General features: G+C 42.3%; 1 protein-coding gene across 1 annotated transcript in view; it reads left to right on the top strand.

Moving 5' to 3' along the window:
• The window catches only part of PPIL2 (peptidylprolyl isomerase like 2), a 107,400-nt gene that overhangs the window by 32,906 nt on the left and 51,370 nt on the right, over positions 1–23,124 (top strand). The window contains exons 6-8 of the mRNA XM_068243099.1: positions 11,984–12,035; positions 15,860–15,951; positions 16,182–16,271. Of these exons, the coding sequence (XP_068099200.1) occupies positions 11,984–12,035; positions 15,860–15,951; positions 16,182–16,271 (234 nt within the window). The remainder of the gene's footprint in view (positions 1–11,983; positions 12,036–15,859; positions 15,952–16,181; positions 16,272–23,124) is intronic.

The raw sequence follows: 23,124 nt of genomic DNA, 5'->3' as shown, positions 1-23,124 counted from the left end.
GGGACCTCGTGGCATACGGTGGGCTGGAGGAAATCCCAGGTAAGTGCAAATTGTATTTTTAAAAAGGTACTCGGTGTCCCTTTAAAGGTATCACCGGAATCGTTTGTTGGTTTGATATCTGCATTATCACGTTAAAGTACTTCAGGAATTGCTTCTTATTTGTTTTGGATAGAATGGGAAAGGTTTAGTACCCTGTCCAGCTCTGTCAGAAAGATTTTACTTCTTGTTAAGGTCCACACTAATACAGAAAGTGAGCTATTGTCTCTTCTGTGAAAACACAATAAAATTTAAATTTTTGATTTCCAGGTACAATATAACAGTTTAGGGAAATGGATTCTCGTTTACATGTGTGTAATTAAATACAGACTTAAAACTACACCATTAGCCAGTTCTGCCATTTTGTTTGCTGTTCAAGATCTGATTAAAGGAGAATTGCTGTCAAAATTCTCATGCTCCACTAGATTGGCCACACTATTATAACCTTGATAACTACTAAAGCCTTGTATGCTAGACTTATGTTGCCTTTAAAGGGAATCTGAAGTCAGATGCACATGGTGGCTGTCATGTTTATTTCCTTTTGAACAATACCATTTGGCTGGCTGCCCTACTGATCTCTTGCATCAACCGTGTCTGAATCGCACCCCTGAAACAAGCATGCACCTAATCTAGTCAGACTTTTCAGTCAGAAATATCTGAGCATGCTTTTCGGGCAGAAATATCTGAGCATGCTTGTTCAGGGTCTATTGCTAAAATTATTAGAGATAGAGGATCAGCAGAACAGCCAGGCAATTTGCATTGTTTAACAGGTAAATATGGCAGCATCCATATTCCACTCACTTCAGGTGTGCTTTAATAAATTTTGGTTTAGCATTAGAGTGATATTTTGTGGGATGAGCGTTGTATAGACATGCTACCCAGCTATAGCCAAGCAGTTTGTGTGTACTGTTCGGTGGAGGAAGAGGAGGGACAACAGGTGGCAAATAAGCAAACGGCTTCCTGTGGCATGGGAGGCAAACAAACACAATGCATTTGTTCATTGTTTTAGCGACCTACCATGAAAGATTGCATAATATGAGCATGGGACAGTTGTGCACACACTGGATCCTTGGCCGAGGAGGCACAGAAGTGTTTCTGGCAAATTTTGTGTAGTCTGTGTACAAATGTTGTTTAGTTACTACACAGCCTGAAATGAGTAAGGGCCGTTTCCACTTGGGTGCTGCTTCCATTCCTAAATTGAATGCGGCATCCATGCTGTTGCGGAAACTGAAGCCACATGCTATAGGGATTCGGATGTGTGCTGCGGTAAACTGCAGCATGCCATTTGAATCTCGCCAGCTTGCGGTCCGGACGGCAAGCCTATCGATGTAATAGCAGCTTTTCCCTATCTGACTTGCATGCAGGGGAATGCTGCGTATTCCCCACCAATAGGGCCCTATTTTAGGCTCACTATTTAATCTGTTACATGGAACCTTATAGCCGCATCTACACACATAGATGCGGCCGCGATGTTCCTTATCAATCGAGCCGCTGATGCGGCTCGATTGATAAGATCCGACAGGACGGATCTTGCTTCCGCCGATTCCCTGCTCGCTCCCCGCGAGGGGACAATGGCAGGGAATCGAGCGGAAGATAAGCGGCGCCGGCGGGGAATCTAATGCGGCGAGTGGGGACGCGGCGTGCACGCGCAGGGACGCGGAAGAGGCGATCCGGCGGCTAATCAAGCCGCCGGATCGCAGCCTCATCTACCCGTGTAGATGAGGCTTAAGACATGATTATGTCATGTCCTTTTATGTAGGGACAAGAGAGATCAGGTTGTGTTTGCTAAGCAAACCAGCAAAACAGGGGAGAGGCTAATATATGACTTTTGCATTTACTGGAATTGGGTGACACCTTTTCTCATTGGTTTGCGTTGGCGTCGCCAACTTCATGCTGGAAACTACCAATGCAAAGCAGTTTAAGCAGTGGTAATACTCTTGCTGTTCTAGATGTACCTAAACAGTTTCTGTCTGTAAAAAAAAAAAAAAAAAAAAAAAAAAAAAATCAATATAAAATTTAAATATTGTGATCACACACCCTTTTACTGCTTGTTTATGAATAGCAGTAACTGCAACCATGGGTATAATATGTAATTTGACTACTGCATGAAAGAGAAACCACTGCCGAAAAGTGGATTATCGGTTTTATCCAGGGCTGTGGAGTCGGAGTCGTGGAGTCGGGCAATTTTGGGTGCCTAGAGTCGGAGTCGGGGAAAAAATGCACCGACTCAGACTCCTAATGAATTTGTAACTGTAATTAAAATAGAAAATATGATAAAAATGTTCTATTTCTCAGATAATAGTCATTAAAAATAATGTGTGTGTATACATACAGTAATAGCTGTGCTTAGTCCACAAAAATTAAATAAACCAATCAAAATTAGTTACTTGTGCTGCTTCAATAAAGCAGTCCCCGTATTTTTAAGGTCAGATATACATATCTGATTGTGACTATATATATGATGTGTACACAGGAATCTCTTATATATACTAAATAACATTATGCTGTAAGAATAAAGCCTGATGTGTAGCTGTGTCACTAATAGAGATGGTCAATGAGATGGAAATAATTCTGCATTGATGCTGATTTATGCAAATGTATGCACTCCCTTTGCTGATGAAATCAAATAATTTGATATATTGTTAAAATTTGGTTTGGTGACTACAAATTAAAGGGTACCTGAGACGGATGAAAAGCCTTCAGGCTAATCAGTCCCTCGCTATCCTCAACCACCCGGATCTTCTGCTATGAGTCCTGGTAATTCAGCCAGTCAGCGCTGTCCGGCCGCATGCTGCTCCCACAGCCAGGAACATTCTGCACCTGCGCAATAGTGCTGCACAGGTGTAGTATGCTCCTGGTTGCAGAGTGTGTGCATGCGCACTACGCCCGACTGGCTCAAGTACCTGGACTCATAGCAGAAGATCCAGGTGGTGGAGGAGGACAACGAGGGACTGATTATCCTGAAGGCGGCTGGAGGAAGCCCCAGGTATGTATAAAACTTAAATTTCATCTGTCTCAGGTTTACTTTGTTACACAGTAGTACTATACTCTACATATGCACTCTCCACAGAGCTGCAGGGAATCCACTGAGAATGTTGTGCACATTGAACACAGAGGTGTTGTCTGTCACCCATAAACTTTGTTCAGATTGTGCATGAAGAATGTGTAATAGAGGAAGAAGTACCCACAGTACCCACAGTCACATTGCCTAAGGCCTGATCCATGTTCAGATGTGTAATAGAGGAAGAATCTCCTCATTCCCCTGCAGAGTACCTGCACATCACTCTTACATGTACCCACACTTACATTGCCTAGGGCCTGATAGATGTTCTTTGTTCCGGTTTGTACCTTTTACAAGTACTCTTACCAAGGACTAGTTTTAGTCTAAAGGGAATAAATATAGTAGTCTCCATATCCTTCTCACTTCAGTTGTCTTGTAAAATTCCTAAGCGTTGCCAGTTAAGAGACGAATTTCATGTTACATACTTTTAATCAACAAAATTGTAATATGCAAATTAGAGGAGTCGGAGTCGAGGAGTCGGAGTCGGTGGATTTTTGGACCGACTCCACAGCCCTGGTTTTATCTACATAGAGCACCCAAGACAAGACACAGAACATTTATATCATGCTTTTCTCGTGGCAGACTCAAAGTGCCAGAGCTGCAGCCACTAGGATGTGCTCAGTAGGCCACCCTGCAGGGCTAGTCTTGCCCAATGTCTCCTTACTGAACAGGTGCTGGCTTGCTAAACCGCAAGAGCCAAGATTCAAACCCTGGTCTCCTGTGTCAGAGGCAGAGCCCCTTAACAAGTACACTATCCAGCCACTCAGAAAATGCACCTATGACCTGTGTACCTGGATTTTAAAGGGATGCCTCACTACTAATTAGTAAACTGGGAACATGAGAATCAGGATGTTGCGTGTATCTTCCCCCCCCCCCCCCCCCCCTTACAATCTTTAACCTGCTCTGGCAGATTTCTCTTTCAGATTTTTTTCTTTTTCATATGTATACCCACAAGAGAAATCAATATTCTCTAACCTTACACGCTGTTCACCCTTTTAGCACTAGATGGCAGTAGGCTTATGACCAGGAGAGCTGACTTCCTTTGCGTATTGCTCACATCTACAGTCATCTCTGTGTATTAATGCAGCGCCATTCCCTGCTCTTGTTAACACACTTACAGTTACCAGCTATGGAAAGCTGACTCATCACAATACAATCCTGCTGCTGAATGTTTTTATAGCCGATGTCTGAATATGCAAGGGCTGAAGGACAGAAATGGTGATTATAGGCTAATGATTATACCTTAACTGCTGTGACGCTGCTGACAAGTATGTTACAGCACAGGTTTAACAGTGCAGATAGTAGGAAAGGTATGTGTGACTCCCGCCTTCATTCAGACACAGCTATTGATATGAAGTTGGTCTTGCCTTTCCTCTTTCTGACCCTTTTGGGAGATATTTTTGTTCCTATTTTTGAACATACTGTAGCTGTGGGAATTGCATGCCTTTCAGATGCAAATACGCTTATTTATGAAATGTATTATTTATAAAAATGTGGTGATTGGAATAAGGATTATTATTATTTTTTTTTTATTATTTATATAGCGCCAACATATTCCGCAGCGCTTTACAAAGCACAATAAGACGACAAGGGGAACATAGATATACTAACAAATTGTAAAACAGAGTTCCAAGCAGCACAAATATTGTGACAAAAACAGTAAACATTGGGAGGAGGAGGACCCTGCGCTTGCGAGCTTACAATCTAGTGGGTAAGGATTTGCCTTTTTATAGCCCTGAGGAACTACACGTTTATTTTAGTTAGTAACATACCCATAGCAATAATTTATCATTGATACAAAAACAAAAAAGGTCTTGCGTATGTCGGTTATGTTTATGAAGCTACAGTTATACAACTTCCAATGTAAGCGGTGGTCTCCCTTTTCCCTGTTTCCATGCTCTCCACTTCCCTGTTTCCCCTGACATCCGAGGTGACATTATGAGATAGATGTGTGTATGTACAGTGCCAAACACACAAATAACAAGGCTGTGATCCTTTTTTTTCTTTGTGCCTGCAAGACTTAAAAAACAGGTATGCAGGTGACCGTTTCTGTCTGAGTCGGTACCGGGTCGGATTATTGTGTAACCCTCAGTGATAAGGAATTGCAGCCACAAAACACTTCCCTGGCAGTAAATGGCTTCCGAGACCAGGAAAGTTAAAAAGGGTCAATAGTACATTTTAGCTCTGGCATACTGCAATGAGTGTAATTGAGAGGAGGTCATGAAACAGTAAAACCTTAAAAAGTAGATTTAAAAATAAAATAAAACTGTGGTATAACTAAAAAGGTCATTTTTAGATTAGATAGTTGTTTATCTCATTAGTTTCACCTCGGATGTACTTTAAAGAGAATTAAGGGCAACGATGGGAACGATAAAAGGTTAATGGGTTAAGGTACGTACACATGTGTAACTTAATGCATGACTAACTGTCCAAGTTGATGAAATGCACGACTTGTTGTTTGCACGACCAGTGCGTACACACACGCTGATCAACAAAACAACCAACTCGTTTAAATACTGCGTGCACCATATCTGCATTCAGAAACAGGTTGGACTTGTACATAAAAGGCCAACCTGCACGATAGTTGGTCAGTTGATCCGCCGGTTGGATCAGGAAAACTGCCTCTTATCAGTCGCTCGTCTAGTCGTTGGCCGCGTGTACACATGCCCAAAGTATCATCCAACAGACAAGTTTGGACCATAGTTGGTCAAAAAAGTTGCATGTGTATACGAGCCTCTAAAGATGCTAGCAAAGGAACGAGGAATGAATGGCTCAATCAGGGCTTGTAAGGGAAACTAAGTAAGGCTTACTAAGGCGCTAAGTACAGGTGACACCAAGCGATTACCTTATTTTTCGCCGTATAAGACTCTCCGGAATATAAGATGCACCCAGGTTTAGAGGGCAAGAAATTGAAAAAAAAATATAAACTAAACCTGGTGCGTCTATATTTCAGGGGTGTCTTGTACATGTCCTCCCCCCAAATGGTGTCCTCCTATGTACCACGTGTCCTCTTATCTACCCCACGTGTCCTCTGGTCTCCCCCCAGTGCCCTCTGGTCTGCCCCCAATGCCCTCTGGTCTGCCCCCAGTGCCCTCTGGTCTGCCCCCAGTGCCCTCTGGTCTGCCCCCAGTGCCCTCTGGTCTGCCCCCAGTGCCCTCTGGTCTTCCCCCAGTGCCCTCTGGTCTTCCCCCAGTGCCCTCTGGTCAGTGCCCTCTGGTCTGCCCCCAGTGCCCTCTGGTCTGCCCCCAGTGCCCTCTGGTCTTCCCCCAGTGCCCTCTGGTCTTCCCCCAGTGCCCTCTGGTCGGCCCCCAGTGCCCTCTGGTCGGCCCCCACTGGTCTGCCCCCAGTGTCCTTTCGCCTGCCCCCAGTGTCCTCTGGTTTGTAAGCTGCCGCCACTGACACTGCACGGGGGCCCTGGAGACCTAAGCGGGGGGCAGGTTAATCGCACAGCGGGGAGCCAGGCACAGCGGGGACACAGGCAGGGAATCCCCGATGTCGGCGGTTCGTATCGGCGGGCGTCCATAAGTCGGGGATTCCCTGCCTTTGCCGTATAAGACGCAGAGACTTTTTCACCCCAATTTTAGGGGAGAAAAAGTGCGTCTTATACAGCGAAAAATACGGTAATGAGCTAGGTAAAGCTTCAGGGTAGGGTCACACTTAAAGCAGCGGTCAGCATTCTTGTCTGGCAGCCAGCTAAAAGCAGCTGACTGTTGGCAAAGGGGAATCACCCGCGTTGTGTGATTAAAAAGCAACAATGTTGGCTTTTTTTTCCCCCTGTGGCAAAAAAAAAAAAAAAAAGTCACACTGCTCCCATTGCACTGCGATTGGGCATTGGAAAGCATTATGTGCATTCTCCCAGGTTTTTTGCTGTTGCGTAAAATGCGATCTTTGCCAAGTGTGACCCTACACTGAAGCTTCATAAACCTGCTATACTAAACTCCTTAAAAGGGCCAGTCTGAGAATCTGGTGTGTGTACAGCTACTGTAATGCCTCACTAAAATATTGGGAGTGCCAGATTACCTCGGTTGTGCACATCCTCCTGCCAGAAGCCGATCCATCGTGCACTGTGCTGGCATTCCTTCTCCTCATGTTAACAGCATGTCTTAAAAGACAACTGAAGTGAAGAAGAATATTGAGGCTACCATATGTATTTCCAGTTAAACAATACTAGTTGCCTGGCAGTCCCACTGAACTGTTTGGCTGCAGTATTGTCTGAATCACACCAGAAACAAGCATGCAGATCTGACAACAATGTCAGAAACTTCTGATCTGCTGTGTGCTTGTTCAGGGTCTATTGCTAAAAGTATTAGAGGCAGAGGATCAGCAGGACAGCCAGGGAACTGGTTTTGCTTAAAAGGAAATAAATATGGCAGCCTCCATATCCCTCTCGCTTCTGTTGTCCTTTAACAGCATTTGTTCCACCACAGCACTTCCCAAAGGATCAAGCTTAAAGTGGACCCAAATTAAAAATACAAGATTTCAGAAATAAAATCTATTTTCTAAATTATAATAAATAGCAGCCTTTTTTCAGCTGCATGATGACAAATATTAAATATTTTACATTTATTGGAGGAACCCCTCTCTTCCTTTAATATTGCCGGGACAGAATCAGTCAGACTGGTGGAGTAGATGGTGTCCGGCAATGGAGGAATTGCTAATGGCTGCCATCTGTATAACCCTAGTAATGAAAAGAGAAGGGTGAAAAGCATGCACTGAAATGCTCATAGGCTTAAAGGAGTGTATATTTATCTTTGTATGTGTCCACAGTGGTGCAACTAAATATTTTGAATTTAAAAAATGTTTGGTTTGAGTCTGCTTTGAGGGGCGATTTTTTTTTTTTTTTTTTTTTTTTTTTTTTTTTTGCGTTGGCAGTTTTAAAAATCACCTTAAAAGCACTTGTGTTAATGTTCGCTTATGTGAGTGTTCTCACATATCGATGAGCTTTCTATCTAATCGCAAACAAATTCAATAGAAAGGATAGGGAAATTGCTAAATGCTTTGAAAAGCAATTTCCCGAACGCTTTTAAAGGGCAAAGAGCTCACTTCTTGACTGACGTCAAGGAGTGAGTGAAAGGGGGGGAAAAAAAAAAGTTTAGAAAAGCACTTTCTAAATTGCTCAGCGCTTGCGATAGTGCTGGTAATTTATGTGAACTAGGCCTAACAGTTAACTGCAGGAAAGAAGAACCTTTTCGGTCACACTGTGGTGCTGTCAGCTAGGGATGAGAAAACGAAAAAGGCGAATTTCTGCCCTGAATGCACTATGAGGAAAAGTTGACAATTTTCCTTTTTTTACATCCCGCAGCATTCTGCTTCCACAGTGAATAGCCTACATGAAAAGCTTTTTGCACTTTTTTTTTGTGCATTGTTGAGTTTGCCTACACTTTGCAACGTTGGCGAGAATATCATATTTTCAATAAGCATTTGTGCCTCAAATCCATGACAAGAATGTGACAGGTTCTCACTGGACATGCTCGTGGACCGTCACGCTGTGGGAGCGGTGAGTGCGGACAACATTGTCCTCGGCCAGTGCTCGGCCCAATTGTCCATCAGGCTAGTTGCTGGCTAAGCCCCGAGGTGGTTTGGGGGCTGTAGGACACATGCTGGATATTCAGAAGGGGCTTTCTCCTAGCGTGTGTACACTGATAAGAAATTCCAACTATAAGGCCAAGTGCACACCGAGCGGTTTTTGGAGCGATCCGCCGGCCGTATCCGCCTGTAAAAACGCTTGGCTAATGTATTGCAATGGGCTGGTGCACACCGGCGGTTTGAGATTTTTGCCCAGCCGCAAACGTGCCTCCTGCTGCACGTTTGCGGTTTTCTGAAGCGTTTCGTCAATGTAAAGTATAGGAAAAACGCAAACCGCTCTGAAAAACGCTACTTCAGAGTGGTTTGCCAGGCGTTTTTGTTACAGAAGCTGTTCAGTAACAGCTTTTACTGTAACAATATGTGTAATCTGCTACACAAAAATGCACCCAAAACCGCTAGATATGTTTAGAAAACCTCTCTAAACATACCTAGAATCGCTCTGAAATCAGCTCCCAAAACCGCTAGCATATTGCGGATCTGCTAGCGGTTTCGGTGTGCACTGGGCCTTAAAAACACTTTCCTAGCAGAAAATGGCTTCTGAGAGCAAGAAAGAGATAAAAAAGGGGAATTTCTTATCAGTGAGGGTCACACTGTAGTCGCTTCCTGTCGGAGTCAGGACTGAGTCTGCCACTTACATACCTGATATTTAACTCTTTCAGGCAGAAAAAGAAAAAAAAGGAACACAGCATAGTTATTTGTGTGCTAGGAACTGTACATACCCATGTCTATCTCATGTCACGTCACTTTGGGTATCCTATAACCACCCTGGCGGTAAGCCCGAGCTGAGCTCGGGCTAAGTCGCCGCGGAGGATTTCTCAGGCCCTGGTGGGCTGATTTGTTTTTTTTTTTTCTTGTTACACGCAGGTAGCACTTTGCTAGCTGCATGTACTACACGATGGCCGCCGCTCCGCGCCAATTCGCCGCTACCCGCCGCACCGCCCTCCCCCCCCCCCCCCCCCCGGGCCCCTTGCGCAGCCTGGCCAGGCAGCGCTAAGGGGTGGATCGGGACTCCCTCCGGCGCCATGACGTGGATGACGTCATCCCGGTTCTGAACGGGATTTCCTGTTTGCTCTGATCGCCGGAGGGGAGGGGGGATGCCGCTGCACAGCGGCTATCATGTAGCTAGCGCTAGGCTAGCTACACGATTAAAAAAATAAATTAATAAATACAAAAAATTAAAGTGCTGCGCTGCCCCCTGGCAGTTTTAATAGACCGCCAGGGAGGTTAAGGCTTCCGGGGGCTCGATGAAGCCTAAGGTAAGTAAAATAGAACTTGTTCCCCATGACAAGTTTACTTTTAAATGCTACATGCAATGATTTTAAGAAAAAATTTAATCACTCTAGTGTGAAATGGCTCATAGAATTACATCCTTAAAGTGAACCTCCAGACTAAAAATCTACTCAGCAGCACTAAAAAGGCTTGGTGCTTCTTTAACAGTTTCACAGCATCAGAACTTTGTTTTTCTTACCCAAGCCTCATTTTTAGCTGCACAGAAGAAAACTGCCCGGGCATTTTTCCCCTGATGCTGTGCAAAGCATGATGGGATTTCTGATGTTGTTCTCCTGCTGTTTTGGTGCAATTTTTTTTTTATTTTCTTAAATTTATTTTGAATTTGCGATTTGAAGCCTACCGCGTGCAGTTGGGAGGGGTGATCAGGATACAGGACAGTTAGAACTGTGTCTCCTGCTCCCTGTCACCTTTCAACCAAAAAGATGGCTGCCCCATGAAAAAGATGGCTGCCCCCATGAATCACAAACATTTGCCTGTTCTTTTAAAACAGGGTGGGTAAGAGATTATATTAACTGTCTATTTTAACTAACATAACTAATGTAAATTGATGACAGTATGTTTGTTTAGGCTGAAGTTCCTCTTTAAAGGGAATCGCTGGCAATCAGAAAATCTCTGAAAAGTGCTTGCAGCGTGAAACAGCCCTAAGAAAACTGTATTATACAGTGTGTGATTTAGTTGACAATTAGGTTTCATTCTGGGCTATCTGGTTACAATATGACGTTTAGTGTTCTGGCACATTGCAATTGTGTGAGATTTAGATAGCACCCTATAAATACAAACTTTATTTATAATTGCATATCAAATGTCACAAAATGTGTTGTGGCCTACTTTACTGGATGTTGTGCTTTACGTCCTCCGCCCGGCCTGTCTGCATGCTCGGCATATCTGGCATGCTATTAGCGTGCATAAGCGTGTCTTGCACATGTTAGGCGGAGGCAGTAAATGCTTCATTTATGTCCGGCAGGCATTTGGGCAGTGTTGTGTGAACCTTATCATTTACTGCTAGGTGAGAAGTTTTAAAGCTTGAATGATGAGGCTTGCCTGTGAGAGTATGCCAGGTGGGTTGAAGCAATCCTAAACTGATCCCTGAATTTCTGACATGAGATCCATTACAGCATGGAGTCACGTTTCATGTGTAAAGAATTTTCCTTCAGGACACTCATACCTATCATGAGCTGTAACAGCTGCTGAATCGGAATATTAAATGGACAGTGCAAATTGTTAATGCAGATTTAACACACTCGCTTACACACTCACTCTCGCTCTCTCACTCACTCTATCTCACACGCATTCTCACTCTCTTACACACACACACACACACACACACACACACACACACACACACACACACACACACACACACACACACACACACACACACACACACACACACACACACACACACACACACACACACACACACACACACTTGTTGTGGGAGAGGGAGTGTCATTCTCCCACAACAGACTTTCACGCGCACACTCTCCACACGCGCAAGCGCGCACACTCCGCGCACGCGCACACTCCGTGCGCGCGCACACCGCACGCACGCACACACTATGCACGCGTGCACGCTCTGCAAAAAAAGTTACATTTTAACCTCCTTGAATACTTCTCCACACTTTAGCCTCTCATCACTGGGGCCGCTACAAAGTCATCTGCTGCTAACAATCTAGGACCTCTGCAGTGCTTGTTCATCGTCCAATGTCGCCCAACGGATGTCTTTTGTGAACATATTTGAGAACTCCCCATCTGTCTGTTTACAAATGCAACCCCATCAACATTAGGTCTGTACAATACACACCCATTTTGCTGTAGGACTGATTCCTGCCTGAAAAGGGTTCCCACTGACTCTCTAGTGAGAATGAGAGTCTTCATGCTGACAAGAATCTCACAGTTCAGGAAACGGTGATCTAGCAAAGAGTAATAAGTCCAAAGTAAATTATAATTTTGTTTGTACATATTTCTGAACAATTCTTTACCATGTGTACTACTTATGTTTTATTACAGAAACTGGAAGCTAAAGCTCTTATTAAGCTGAACATTGCCAAGAACCAGGATGGTAAGTTTGGCATCAATAATGTGTACTTACAGTATTTGACAGCCTTTAGAAAAAGGAACTGTCACTGTCGTCGTACTAAAAGTTAAAGAAAAACTTAAGTAATATAAGCACTCATTTGGCATGAAAACCTGTTTAAAGGAATACTGTAGGGGAGGTCAGGGAAAAATGAGTTAAACTTACCAGGGGCTTCTAATGGTCCCCCGCAGACATCCTGTGCCCGCGCAGCCACTCACCGATGCTCCGGCCCCGCCTCCTGTTCACTTCTGGAATTTCAGACTTTAAAGTCTGAAAACCACTGCGCCTGCGTTCCCGTGTCGTCGCTCCCGCTGATGTCACCAGGAGCGTACCGCGCAGGCTCAGTATGGTCTGTGCCTGTGCATTACGCTCCTGGTGACATCAGCGGGAGCAAGGACACACGGCAACGCAGGAACAGTGGTTTTCAGGCTTTAAAGTCTGAAATTCCATAAGTGAACTGGAGGCGGGGCCGGAGCATCGGTGAGTGGCTGCGCGGGCACAGGATGTCTGCGGGGGACCATTAGAAGCTCCAGGTGAGTTCAACTCATTTTCCCCCGACCCCCTACAGTATCCCTTTAATTATGTATGGTGGCATTCTGGTTGGTGCTCTTGCCTTTTAGTATTACAGATCTCTGTTTAAATATCAGGACATTATCTGTATTAATATTATCATCATCCTCGACCATAAAGATGAACCAATATATTAAGCAGTATAGCGCAATAAATTAGTAAGGTGTGTACATTTTACATATACAAAACAAAAAACACAAAGGCCTCGATTCATAAAAGTGAGTGCGGTAGTTCAGAGAAGGGGGGGAAATTACCGCTAGCGGTAAATGAGGGTTTTTGCAGTGAATTAATTTAAAAAATTCCGAGAACGAGGTGATTGCGATAGCAGTCGGTAAGTTTGCGGCAGGGCTGTGGAGTCGGTCCAAAAATCCACCGACTCCGACTCCTCAGGTTAAGATTCCACCGACTCAGACTCCGACTCCTCTAATTTTCATATTACAATTTTGTTGATTAACAGTATGTAACGTGAAATTCGTCTCTTAACTGCCAACGCTTAGGAATTTTACAAGACAACTGAAGTGAGAAGGATATGTAGACTACTATATTTATTACCTTTAGACTAAAACTAGTCCTTGGTAAGAGTACTTGTAAAAGGCACAGACTGGAACAAAGAACATCTATCAGGCCCAAGGCAATGTGACTGTGGGTACATGTAAGAATGATGTGCAGGTACTCTGCAGGGGAATGAGGAGATTCTTCCTCTATTACACATTCTTCATGCACAATCTGAACAAGGTTTATGGGCGATAGACAACACCTCTGTGTTCAATGTGCACAACATTCTCAGTGGATTCCCTGCAGCCCTTTTTTCTTTTCATCCGTCTCAGGTACCCTTTAATTTGTAGTCACCAAACCAAATTTTAACACATCAAATTATTTGATTTCATTAGCAAAGAGAGTGCATACATTTGCATAAACCAGCATCAATGCAGAATTATTTCCATCTCATTGACCATCTCTATTAGTGACACGGATACACATCAGGCTTTATACTTACAGCATAGATGTTATTTCGTAAATATAAGATTCCTGTGTACACATCCTATATACAGTACAGTCACAATCAGATATGTATATCTGCCTTTAAAAATACAGGGACTGCTTTGTTGAAGCAGCACAAGTAACTCATTTTGATTGGTTTATTTCATTTTTGTGGACTGAACACAGCTATTACTGTATATATACTCTATATATACATTAATTTTAATGACTATTATCTGAGAAATAGAAAATTTTACCATATTTTCTATTTTACCATATTTTCTATTTTAATTAGAGGTACAAATTCATTAGGAGTCGGAGTCGGTGCATTTCTTCCAGACTCCGACTCCAGGCACCCAAAATTGCTCCGACTCCACGACTCTGACTCCACAGCCCTGGTTTGCGGTGTGGTACGGAAAGCTGTCGGTATAATTTGCTGAGTGCGGTAGTTTGCTGCTGACTTCCTAATGACAAGGTGCATGCTGGGTAGAAGTAGAACTTATTTATTATAAATTATTATAATATAAATATATATATATATTAGAGAGAGAGAGAGAGAGACAGTGAGAGAGATAGAGAGTTAGAGAGATATATATTTTAAATTATTCTTATAAATGATCTAACTCTGTGCGATTTCTAAAAACCTGGGTAATATTCCAACCACCCTTCCTCCTCTGTATCCTTAAAAATTCCATAACATTAACCATTTAAGCCCGAAGGGTTGAAATTTTTTTACATCCGAGCAACTTTCACCCCCCATTCATTTGCCAATAACTTTATCACTACTCATCACAATTAATTGATCTATATCTTGTTTTTTCCGCCACCAATTAGGCTTTCTGTGGGTGGTACATTTTGCTAAGAGCCACTTTACTGTAAATGCATTTTAACAGGAAGAATAAGAAAAAAATGGAAAAAAATCATTATTTCTCAGTTTTCAGCCATTATAGTTTTAAAATAATACATGCCTCCATAATTAAAACTCATGTATTGTATTTGCCCATATGCCCCGGGTATTTCACCGTTAAAATTATATCCCTATCACACTGTATGGCGACAATATTTTATTTGGAAATAAAGGTGCATTTTTTCCGTTTTGCGTCCATCACTGTTTAGAAGCCCATAATTTATTAAATAATATTGATATACTCCTTTGACATGCATATTTAAAAAGTTCAGACCCTTAGGTAACTATTTGTTTTTTTTGTTTTTTTTTATTATTGTAATTTTTTTTTTTTTTATTTAAACTTGTATGTGGGTATTTTTTGGTGTGGGAGGTAAACAGGGTTTTTTTTAATATATTTATATGTTTATTTTTAAAACTGGTTTTTTTTTTGGGTGTAATTTGCTATTTGGCCACAAGATGGCCAGAATCAAAAAGTCCTGGGAGCGATCGATCTCGCTCCCAGGCAGAAGAAAGGAGCCCAGAGCTCAGAAAAGCCACAGCGTCTGAAGAGACGCTGTCGGCTTTTCTCCGGGGGGGTCCGATCAGCGAAAGGGATTTATAATCCCTTTCACTGATCGGTGGGCTAGCGGCCAGCAGCGGGGGCGCGCACGGGGGGGCCCGCGGGAGCGCGCGCAGCCCAACTGGACGAGAAATCTCGTCCAGTTGGGCTTAAGTGGTTAAGTTCAAAGGGCTCCATTTGTCACCTAAAATGCTACTGTGTAGAGCAAACTTGCCAGGTCTTTGTTGGCGATAACATGTTATTTATTAAGTAAAACAGCCTGCTTATTAATGTATTGCACACATGTTTACTTTATGTTTATCATGTCAAATGTCGTCTCGGGTATACTTTAAGCTATACACTTTACCTATACACTTTACCTTTTATTAATACAACTTTTTATTTCACTTCAGCTTTGTCCATTCAGTAGTTGCCATATTTTTAGTGGCGCCACTAACATCCATGCTTATGTATCACGTCCAGGTTATTGGTGTGTATGTAGGTTCTGATGTTTGCAAGCAGCACATGTGCAGTCTTGCTACTGATGCCAGTCAGTGGTCAGGGCTGAAGGAGCACAGTAAAAAACCTTGGCCTACAGAAGATCGGGAATCTGTGCACCAGTGGCCAGTTTACATGGTTGGGGAAAGCTCCAACCAGATGTCCATTCTCAGATTGGAGTTTCACAATTAAATTATGAAAATTCATGTCCTTTTTATACTCCAGTTGTAATTATTTTATACATCAGTTTTCCACTGTGTACTTTTAATGTATATGTACACTTATTCAAATATATTTTTTTTCCGCCCTCTTTAGGCAAGTTTCACTGCCCTGTCCTGTTCTCTGTATTCACCAATAATTCCCACATTGTGGCTATTAGCACGACCGGAAATGTTTTCTCCTATGAGGTAGGTAAAGATATGATTACTGTGCAGACTCTGAACATTGACGTTAATATGCAACTACTGTGTGTGGCATTACTGGCTTTGCAGCTTTTAAAGATAGTAAAGTATTATGTTTGTAAACATGAGACATTCTTGTAAAGATGTGCTGCGTATATGATTCATTGTATTGGGTGTACTGTGCTACTTAGATTTTCTAACCTTGCAATAAATCTCTGTGCAATATCCCCACCCAGGCTGTGGAACAATTAAACATTAAGCCGAAAAGCTACAAAGACCTACTAACTGATGAACCTTTCACCCGCCAGGACATTATAACTCTGCAGGTAGGAACTTTCATCATCCTGTTCTGTTGAGGTAAAGCTGTGACCTTTACCTCTTTCTCATCAGTTCTCTTTTGTGTTGTTGTTTTTATTATTGTTATGTGATCACTCATTAAACTTGTTAAAAATTGTAGGTATTTTTGCACTTGTTGTTTAAATGTGCTTTCAGAAGGTATGTTTGAAACCTGGAGTGTACTAATATAATGTGAACCATACTTTCTGTACATGCTCCATTTTGTTTAGCTCGTTGGCTTTTTGGGTGATATTTTCTATACTTGTCATCTCGGTGCAGTGAGTTTGGCGCTAGACTCTACTTGGGTGGATATTCTCTGAGACATCCCCTAGAACAATTTAATCTTGTTTTTTTTATAAACAGAAGTTAATTGCATGTGGTTACTTCCCCTTGACACATGCCACTGTCTTGTGGTCTAACAAGTCAAAATTTGTAATTCTATAAGAAACCATGAACCGTATCGCCTTAGGGCTAAAGAGGAAAAGAACCAACTGGCTTTTTATCCCAACATACTTCCAAACCATCATCTGTGATGGCATCTGGGAGGGGAAGGAGTCAAAATTGTTTTCACAAAACAAAAGTTGTGCTACTCTTTATTCCTTAAAATGTACATACTGTAGTTAAGCATAGAGTTGATGCAACACAGTAATGAAAATAATTGCACAGAGAAAAGTTCATGTACGCTCTACCCCCCTCCAATCATACCAATCAGTGCAGGATCTGGTGAGCCAGGCCAAGCGAGAAGTACAAACAAGAATGGATCCGCCACCAGACCAGGTCGATGAAAAAGGTGATATATTTATTGAAAAAATTCCAGGAAACATTGCAATAAAAACCACAGGATCAACTGAAGCGTGTCGGGCCTATAATTTGCCCTTAGTCATAGTTAACTATGACTAAGGGCAAATTGTAGGCCCGACACGCGTCAGTTGATCCTGTGGTTTTTATGGCACTGTATCGTGGAACTTTTTCAATAAATATATCGCCTTTTTCATTGACCTGGTCTGGTTGTGGATCCCTTCTTGTTTGTACAGTGAAAGTGTCCCTGTCCCAACTTAATAATCTTCAATTGTGACAGCACCAATGTAGCTTGACGTGCAGCGATCAACCCTGGAGTGCACAGGGTGTAACATCAAATAGGATAGCAGGATCCGCACCGTCTAAAATACAAATTTATTAGAACATTTTAAAATCCATAACAGGCAGTACTGAGTGTGAGCCGGGTCACCATGACGCACGGCGTTTCAGAATCTCGCTCTTTCCTCAGATGGCTGTAGCACACACTCTGACATACAAAGCCTCACTGCTGTTATATATATAGTCATGGAGAGGACCTGATGGAAGACTCTGCAAATTCCAAACAATCTACATACATGCATATTCATGAGCTATACATATTGCACATACCTAATGATATTTACCATCATATACATACTTATCTGAGTATATTGGGGAGTCAAAAGTCAGAGCATAGAACATATGTACACTCACTTACTTTCCGTAGAAAAATCCACGGAGTTCAGTCCCTCATCGTGTACTTCTCTTTTCCGCGGTGTCAGCCAATCAACAACAGACCGACACCGTCCGCTCGACTCAGTCTCTCCTCCTTAGGCCGCTAGCCAATCACATACGCGGCTACAGCGTCCGCTCAAAGACTTGGATCATGCGTCCATAATGACGCCTGGCAGCATGTGAAGACGCCTAGAAAACGCCCACACACCCATCTCCGCCAGCAAGTAAAATTAAGAGCGACACCATCCGCTCTAGAACCAGTCCGTGTATTAAAATACATAAACAAGGCGGCAGATGACCACGTGAGCGTCCCCAACCGCCCCCCAAGTCGCCAAAAGCGCCACAAAGGTGCAACCTATATAGCTTTTATAATGAGTGGGACTGGAAGTACATCCCTAGCTCAAAATTGCATAACAAAATCTACCAGAAAAATTCCTCTTTATCAAAAACTGTATATTTATCAAAAATACAAAAACCGTATATAAAGAACCGTATATAAAGAGCTAGAGTGTAACCTCCAACCCACCAACTAATCAAATAATCCACAAAGAATCCTCAAAACTTCTTGTTCAAAACTTCCTAGGTCATCACATTAGTTAAATCATATTCTCTATTTAAACCTTTAGGCTCCAACGTCTCTAGTTTCTTGATCCAATAATGTTCTCTTTTCAATAATTGTTTTTGTCTATCACCTCCTCTCCTCAATATAGGGACCCCCTCTAACACTTGTACACGTAACTGTGATAAACCATGATTGAAGGTAGTAAAATGATGTGAGACCGCTAGCTCTAAGTTTTTATTCCTAATCGAAGATTTGTGTGACGCTATCCTGTCTCTCAGGGCCTGTGTAGCCTGACCCACATATCCAATCCCACAGGGGCACTTTAACAAGTAAACAACATATTTAGAATCACATGTATACTGGCCTCTTATTTTAAACTTAGTGCCCCTGCAGGGATGGGTAACTGTATCCCCTTTAGCAATGTAACTGCAGAGGTGACAATTTAAACATGGATAAGTTCCATTTCTCATCGTCTTAAATGGTTTTTCTGGCCCTATGTCACCCTTGACTGTGATGTCTTAGTGATGGAGCTCTTTTATAGGACATCAGTGGACCTTCCCGAAACTCACGGACATATGGCAAGCCCTCTCTTAAGATTGACCAATGGCTGTTAATTATTTTTTCAATTTTATCAGACAAAATGTTAAAAGTTGTGACACATGGAATCCTATTACTGTAATCACCTCTACATTTCCTTTTTGATCCACTCCATTTACTCCTATGACTTGTCCCAATCTTTTTGTTATCCACTAAGCACCTCATTGGATATCCTCTAGCCAAAAATTTGTATTTCATCTCCTCTAATCTGGATTTTCTAATCTGGGGGTCACTAACTATTCTCTCTACCCTTTTGAACTGTCCTTTAGGTATGTTATTTTTAATGTGAGGAACATGAAAGCTATTATAGTGCAAGATAGAAGACCACCATCTTTAATCACCCATGTGTCCAAAAAACTAATCCTTTTGTGATCACTTTCAAATGTCAATCTAATCTCAGGACATGCAGCATGTAATTGTGTGACAAAGGTCTCTAGGCTTGAACGTGGCCCCTCCCACAAACAAAAAATATCATCAATATACAGTCGCTAAAGTAAAACATGTTTACAAAAAAATGAATTAGAAAAAACAAATGCGTCCTCATAGAGGCCCATAAACAAATTGGCATAGGAAGGGGCCACGTTCGAGCCCATCGCCGTCCCTCTACGCTGCATGTAGAAAGTGTCACCAAAAAGGAAATAGTTGAGAGTTGGATCAAAAAACCCCTCTGTTCCTTATCAAAATCCGTGCAAATCTGTAAATAGTGTTCAATTGCCTCCAAACCTCCCTCATGGGGTATGGAAGTATATAAACTATTTACATCCATAGTAACCAACAATACATTTTCCCCCACACTGTCCAAATTGGAGATGGTTGACAAAAATTGTTGCGTGTCCCTAAGATAAGAATCTAGGGTAAGTACTATCGGTTTCAAAATCCTGTCTAAAAAGATGGCTATGTTGGAAAAAATAGACCCCACCCCCGACACTATAGGTCGGCCGGGGGGATTTTGTAGTTTCTTATGGATCTTTGGTAGAGTATATATAATGGGAATTCTCGGATTTTCCACCATTAGAAACTTTTTCAGATCCCTGTCAATCAATTGTCTCTCCTCTGCTCTGGTAAGTAATTCCTCTATTTTCTTGTGTATCATCTTAGTAGGATTCTCCGTTAGTCTCTCGTATACATCTTTGTCATTCAACTGTAGAAGGATTTCCTCTTTATATGCCACCTTGTCCATGATGACAACAGCTCCGCCTTTATCGGCTGCTCTAACAACAATCTGGTCATTCCTGGCCAAAGACCTGATAGCCTGTCTTTCCTCCACTGTCACATTGCTTTTGATATGTTTTATTTTTTTAGCATCAAAGTCAGATTGTAATTTCTGAATATCCGTATTCACACTTTTTATATATCTATCGATAACCAGATGGCTAGGCGGTTGAAAGTTACTTTTATTTCTCAAGCCCCATTCTTTTAAATTAATACTATCAGGAGATTCTTGTTGGGTGGAAGTATAGATAAATACTCCAGCAAAAAAGTTTTTTTAGTTTTATACTCCTAAAAAATCGACCCAATTCTAGATCTAAACTAAAAAAAATCAGGAAAAAAGGTGGGACAAAATGATAATCCAAAATTCAATACATGGTGTTCCACAGGCGTTAATTCGTATTCGGAGATGTTCACTACAAGATCTACTTTTTCTATTTTCGTATTCTCAATTCCATTTTGGAGTTTCCTCTCCGCCTCTCTTTGTTTGCGTTTCTGGAATCTTTTGCCTCCCCTCCGCTTGTGCTGTCCGAGTGTTGGGATGGGTCGTCTGTTCCAGCTAAAAAATCGCTTGAGGACTGATCTGTAGGTTCTCCTATGGCTCGGGGTCTGGAGTTCTTCTTAAACTTCCTTGGTCTCCCCGGTTTAAAGCGTGTATAAGATGAAACACCAGGAGTTCTCTGCCAGCGATATACATATCCTGATTGATAGTCATGGGCATCACGATGGAATTTTTCCCGTTTCTGCTGTTCGAGACCAAACTCATACTCCTTCAACCTTGCTAGGAGACCATGATAGAATTTTTCAAAGTCCTCCTTCTCCATCAATTCGGATAAGTTATTACAAAGAGTCGCAATTTGTGTATCCAATATAGGAAGTTCTTTCATTATCCTTTGCACTGTGATTAGAATTGCGTCAAAAGAGGCCTTGTTCCACACTTGCTCCTATGTAACACAATAATCTTTACATTTCGGAAACAAAACCGGAGAGATTTGAGCCCTCATACTCCTTGGAATTTTCCCATCCTTATAATATTCCACTAGCGTTTTGGCATGAAGATCGAGATCAATGTAGCGTTTTTTCATATTTTCCAAGTCTCTTTTCATAATAGAAGGGTCAGGTGTTTTCAAGAAGTCCTTGCCTGCAGTGACCGAAGCCACAATGTCGGCCGCATCTTTCTGTGAGAGAGTAAATGAGATACTAGAGGCCTTTTCGCCCATTTCCTCCATTGTGCTATGTCACAGTACTCCAACAACTGGTATAATCTTCAATTGTGACAGCACCAATGTAGCTTGACGTGCAGCGATCAACCCTGGAGTGTACAGGGTGTAACATCAAATAGGATAGCAGGATCCGCACCGTCTAAAATCCAAATTTATTAGAACATTTTAAAATCCATAACAGGCAGTACTGAGTGTGAGCCAGGTCACCATGACGCACGGCGTTTCAGAATCTCACTCTTTCCTCAGATGGCTGTAGCACACACTCTGACATACAAAGCCTCACTGCTGTTATATATAGTCATGGAGAGGACCTGATGGAAGACTCTGCAAATTCCAAACAATCTACATACATGCATATTCATGAGCTATACATATTGCACATACCTAATGATATTTACCATCATATACATACTTATCTGAGTATATTGGGGAGTCAAAAGTCAGAGCATAGAACATATGTACACTCAGACTTACTTTCCGTAGAAAAATCCACGGAGTTCAGTCCCTCATCGTGTACTTCTCTTTTCCGCGGTGTCAGCCAATCAACAACAGGCCGACACCGTCCGCTCGACTCAGTCTCTCCTCCTTAGGCCGCTAGCCAATCACATATGCGGCTACAGCGTCCGCTCAAAGACTTCAGTCATGCGTACATAATGACGCTTGATGGCATGTGAAGACGCGTAGCCGCTAGCCAATCACATACGCGGCTACAGCGTCCGCTCAAAGACTTGGATCATGCGTCCATAATGACGCCTGGCAGCATGTGAAGACGCCTAGAAAACGCCCACACACCCATCTCCGCCAGCAAGTAAAATTAAGAGCGACACCATCCGCTCTAGAACCAGTCCGTGTATTAAAATACATAAACAAGGCGGCAGATGACCGTGTGAGCGTCCCCAACCGCCCCCCAAGTCGCCAAAAGCGCCACAGAGGTGCAACCTATATAGCTTTTATAATTAGTGGGACTGGAAGTACATCCCTAGCTCAAAATTGCATAACAAAATCTACCAGAAAAATTCCTCTTTATCAAAAACTGTATATTTATCAAAAATACAAAAACCGTATATAAAGAGCTAGAGTGTAACCTCCAACCCACCAACTAATCAAATAATCCACAAAGAATCCTCAAAACTTCTTGTTCAAAACTTCCTAGGTCATCACATTAGTTAAATCATATTCTCTATTTAAACCTTTAGTCTTCCATCAGGTCCTCTCCATGACTATATATAACAGCAGTGAGGCTTTGTATGTCAGAGTGTGTGCTACAGCCATCTGAGGAAAGAGCGAGATTCTGAAACACCGTGCGTCATGGTGACCCGGCTCACACTCAGTACTGCCTGTTATGGATTTTAAAATGTTCTAATAAATTTGGATTTTAGAAGGTGCGGATCCTGCTATCCTATTTCCTGTCCCAACTTAAGACATCAAATTCAAAATAAGCAAGTGTTAAAAACAAAACAAAGACAGTTTCAGCATTGTTGTTCAGATATATTGTCTTTGTACCGTCTTTAATTAACTGTAGGGTTTACATGACTGTCTGGTGCACCACATTTATGTACATTTTACACAGCAAACTTTTTGATAACTCAAGTTTTGGATGTGGAGTGGGTAGACAGCCTATCCATTGGGTGATATTCCATGGGACGTGCACAGCCCCCGTATGCGGAGTTGGCATTGGATAACACTGCAGCATGTGTCTCTACCTTCCCTTGTTGCAGCTTGCATCTGTGCGTCTCCATA

Source organism: Hyperolius riggenbachi, chromosome 1, assembly GCF_040937935.1.
Source record: "Hyperolius riggenbachi isolate aHypRig1 chromosome 1, aHypRig1.pri, whole genome shotgun sequence".
NCBI lineage: Eukaryota > Metazoa > Chordata > Amphibia > Anura > Hyperoliidae > Hyperolius > Hyperolius riggenbachi.
Note: the sequence above shows the minus strand (reverse complement) of the source record. Positions and strands in the feature narration are given on the sequence as shown.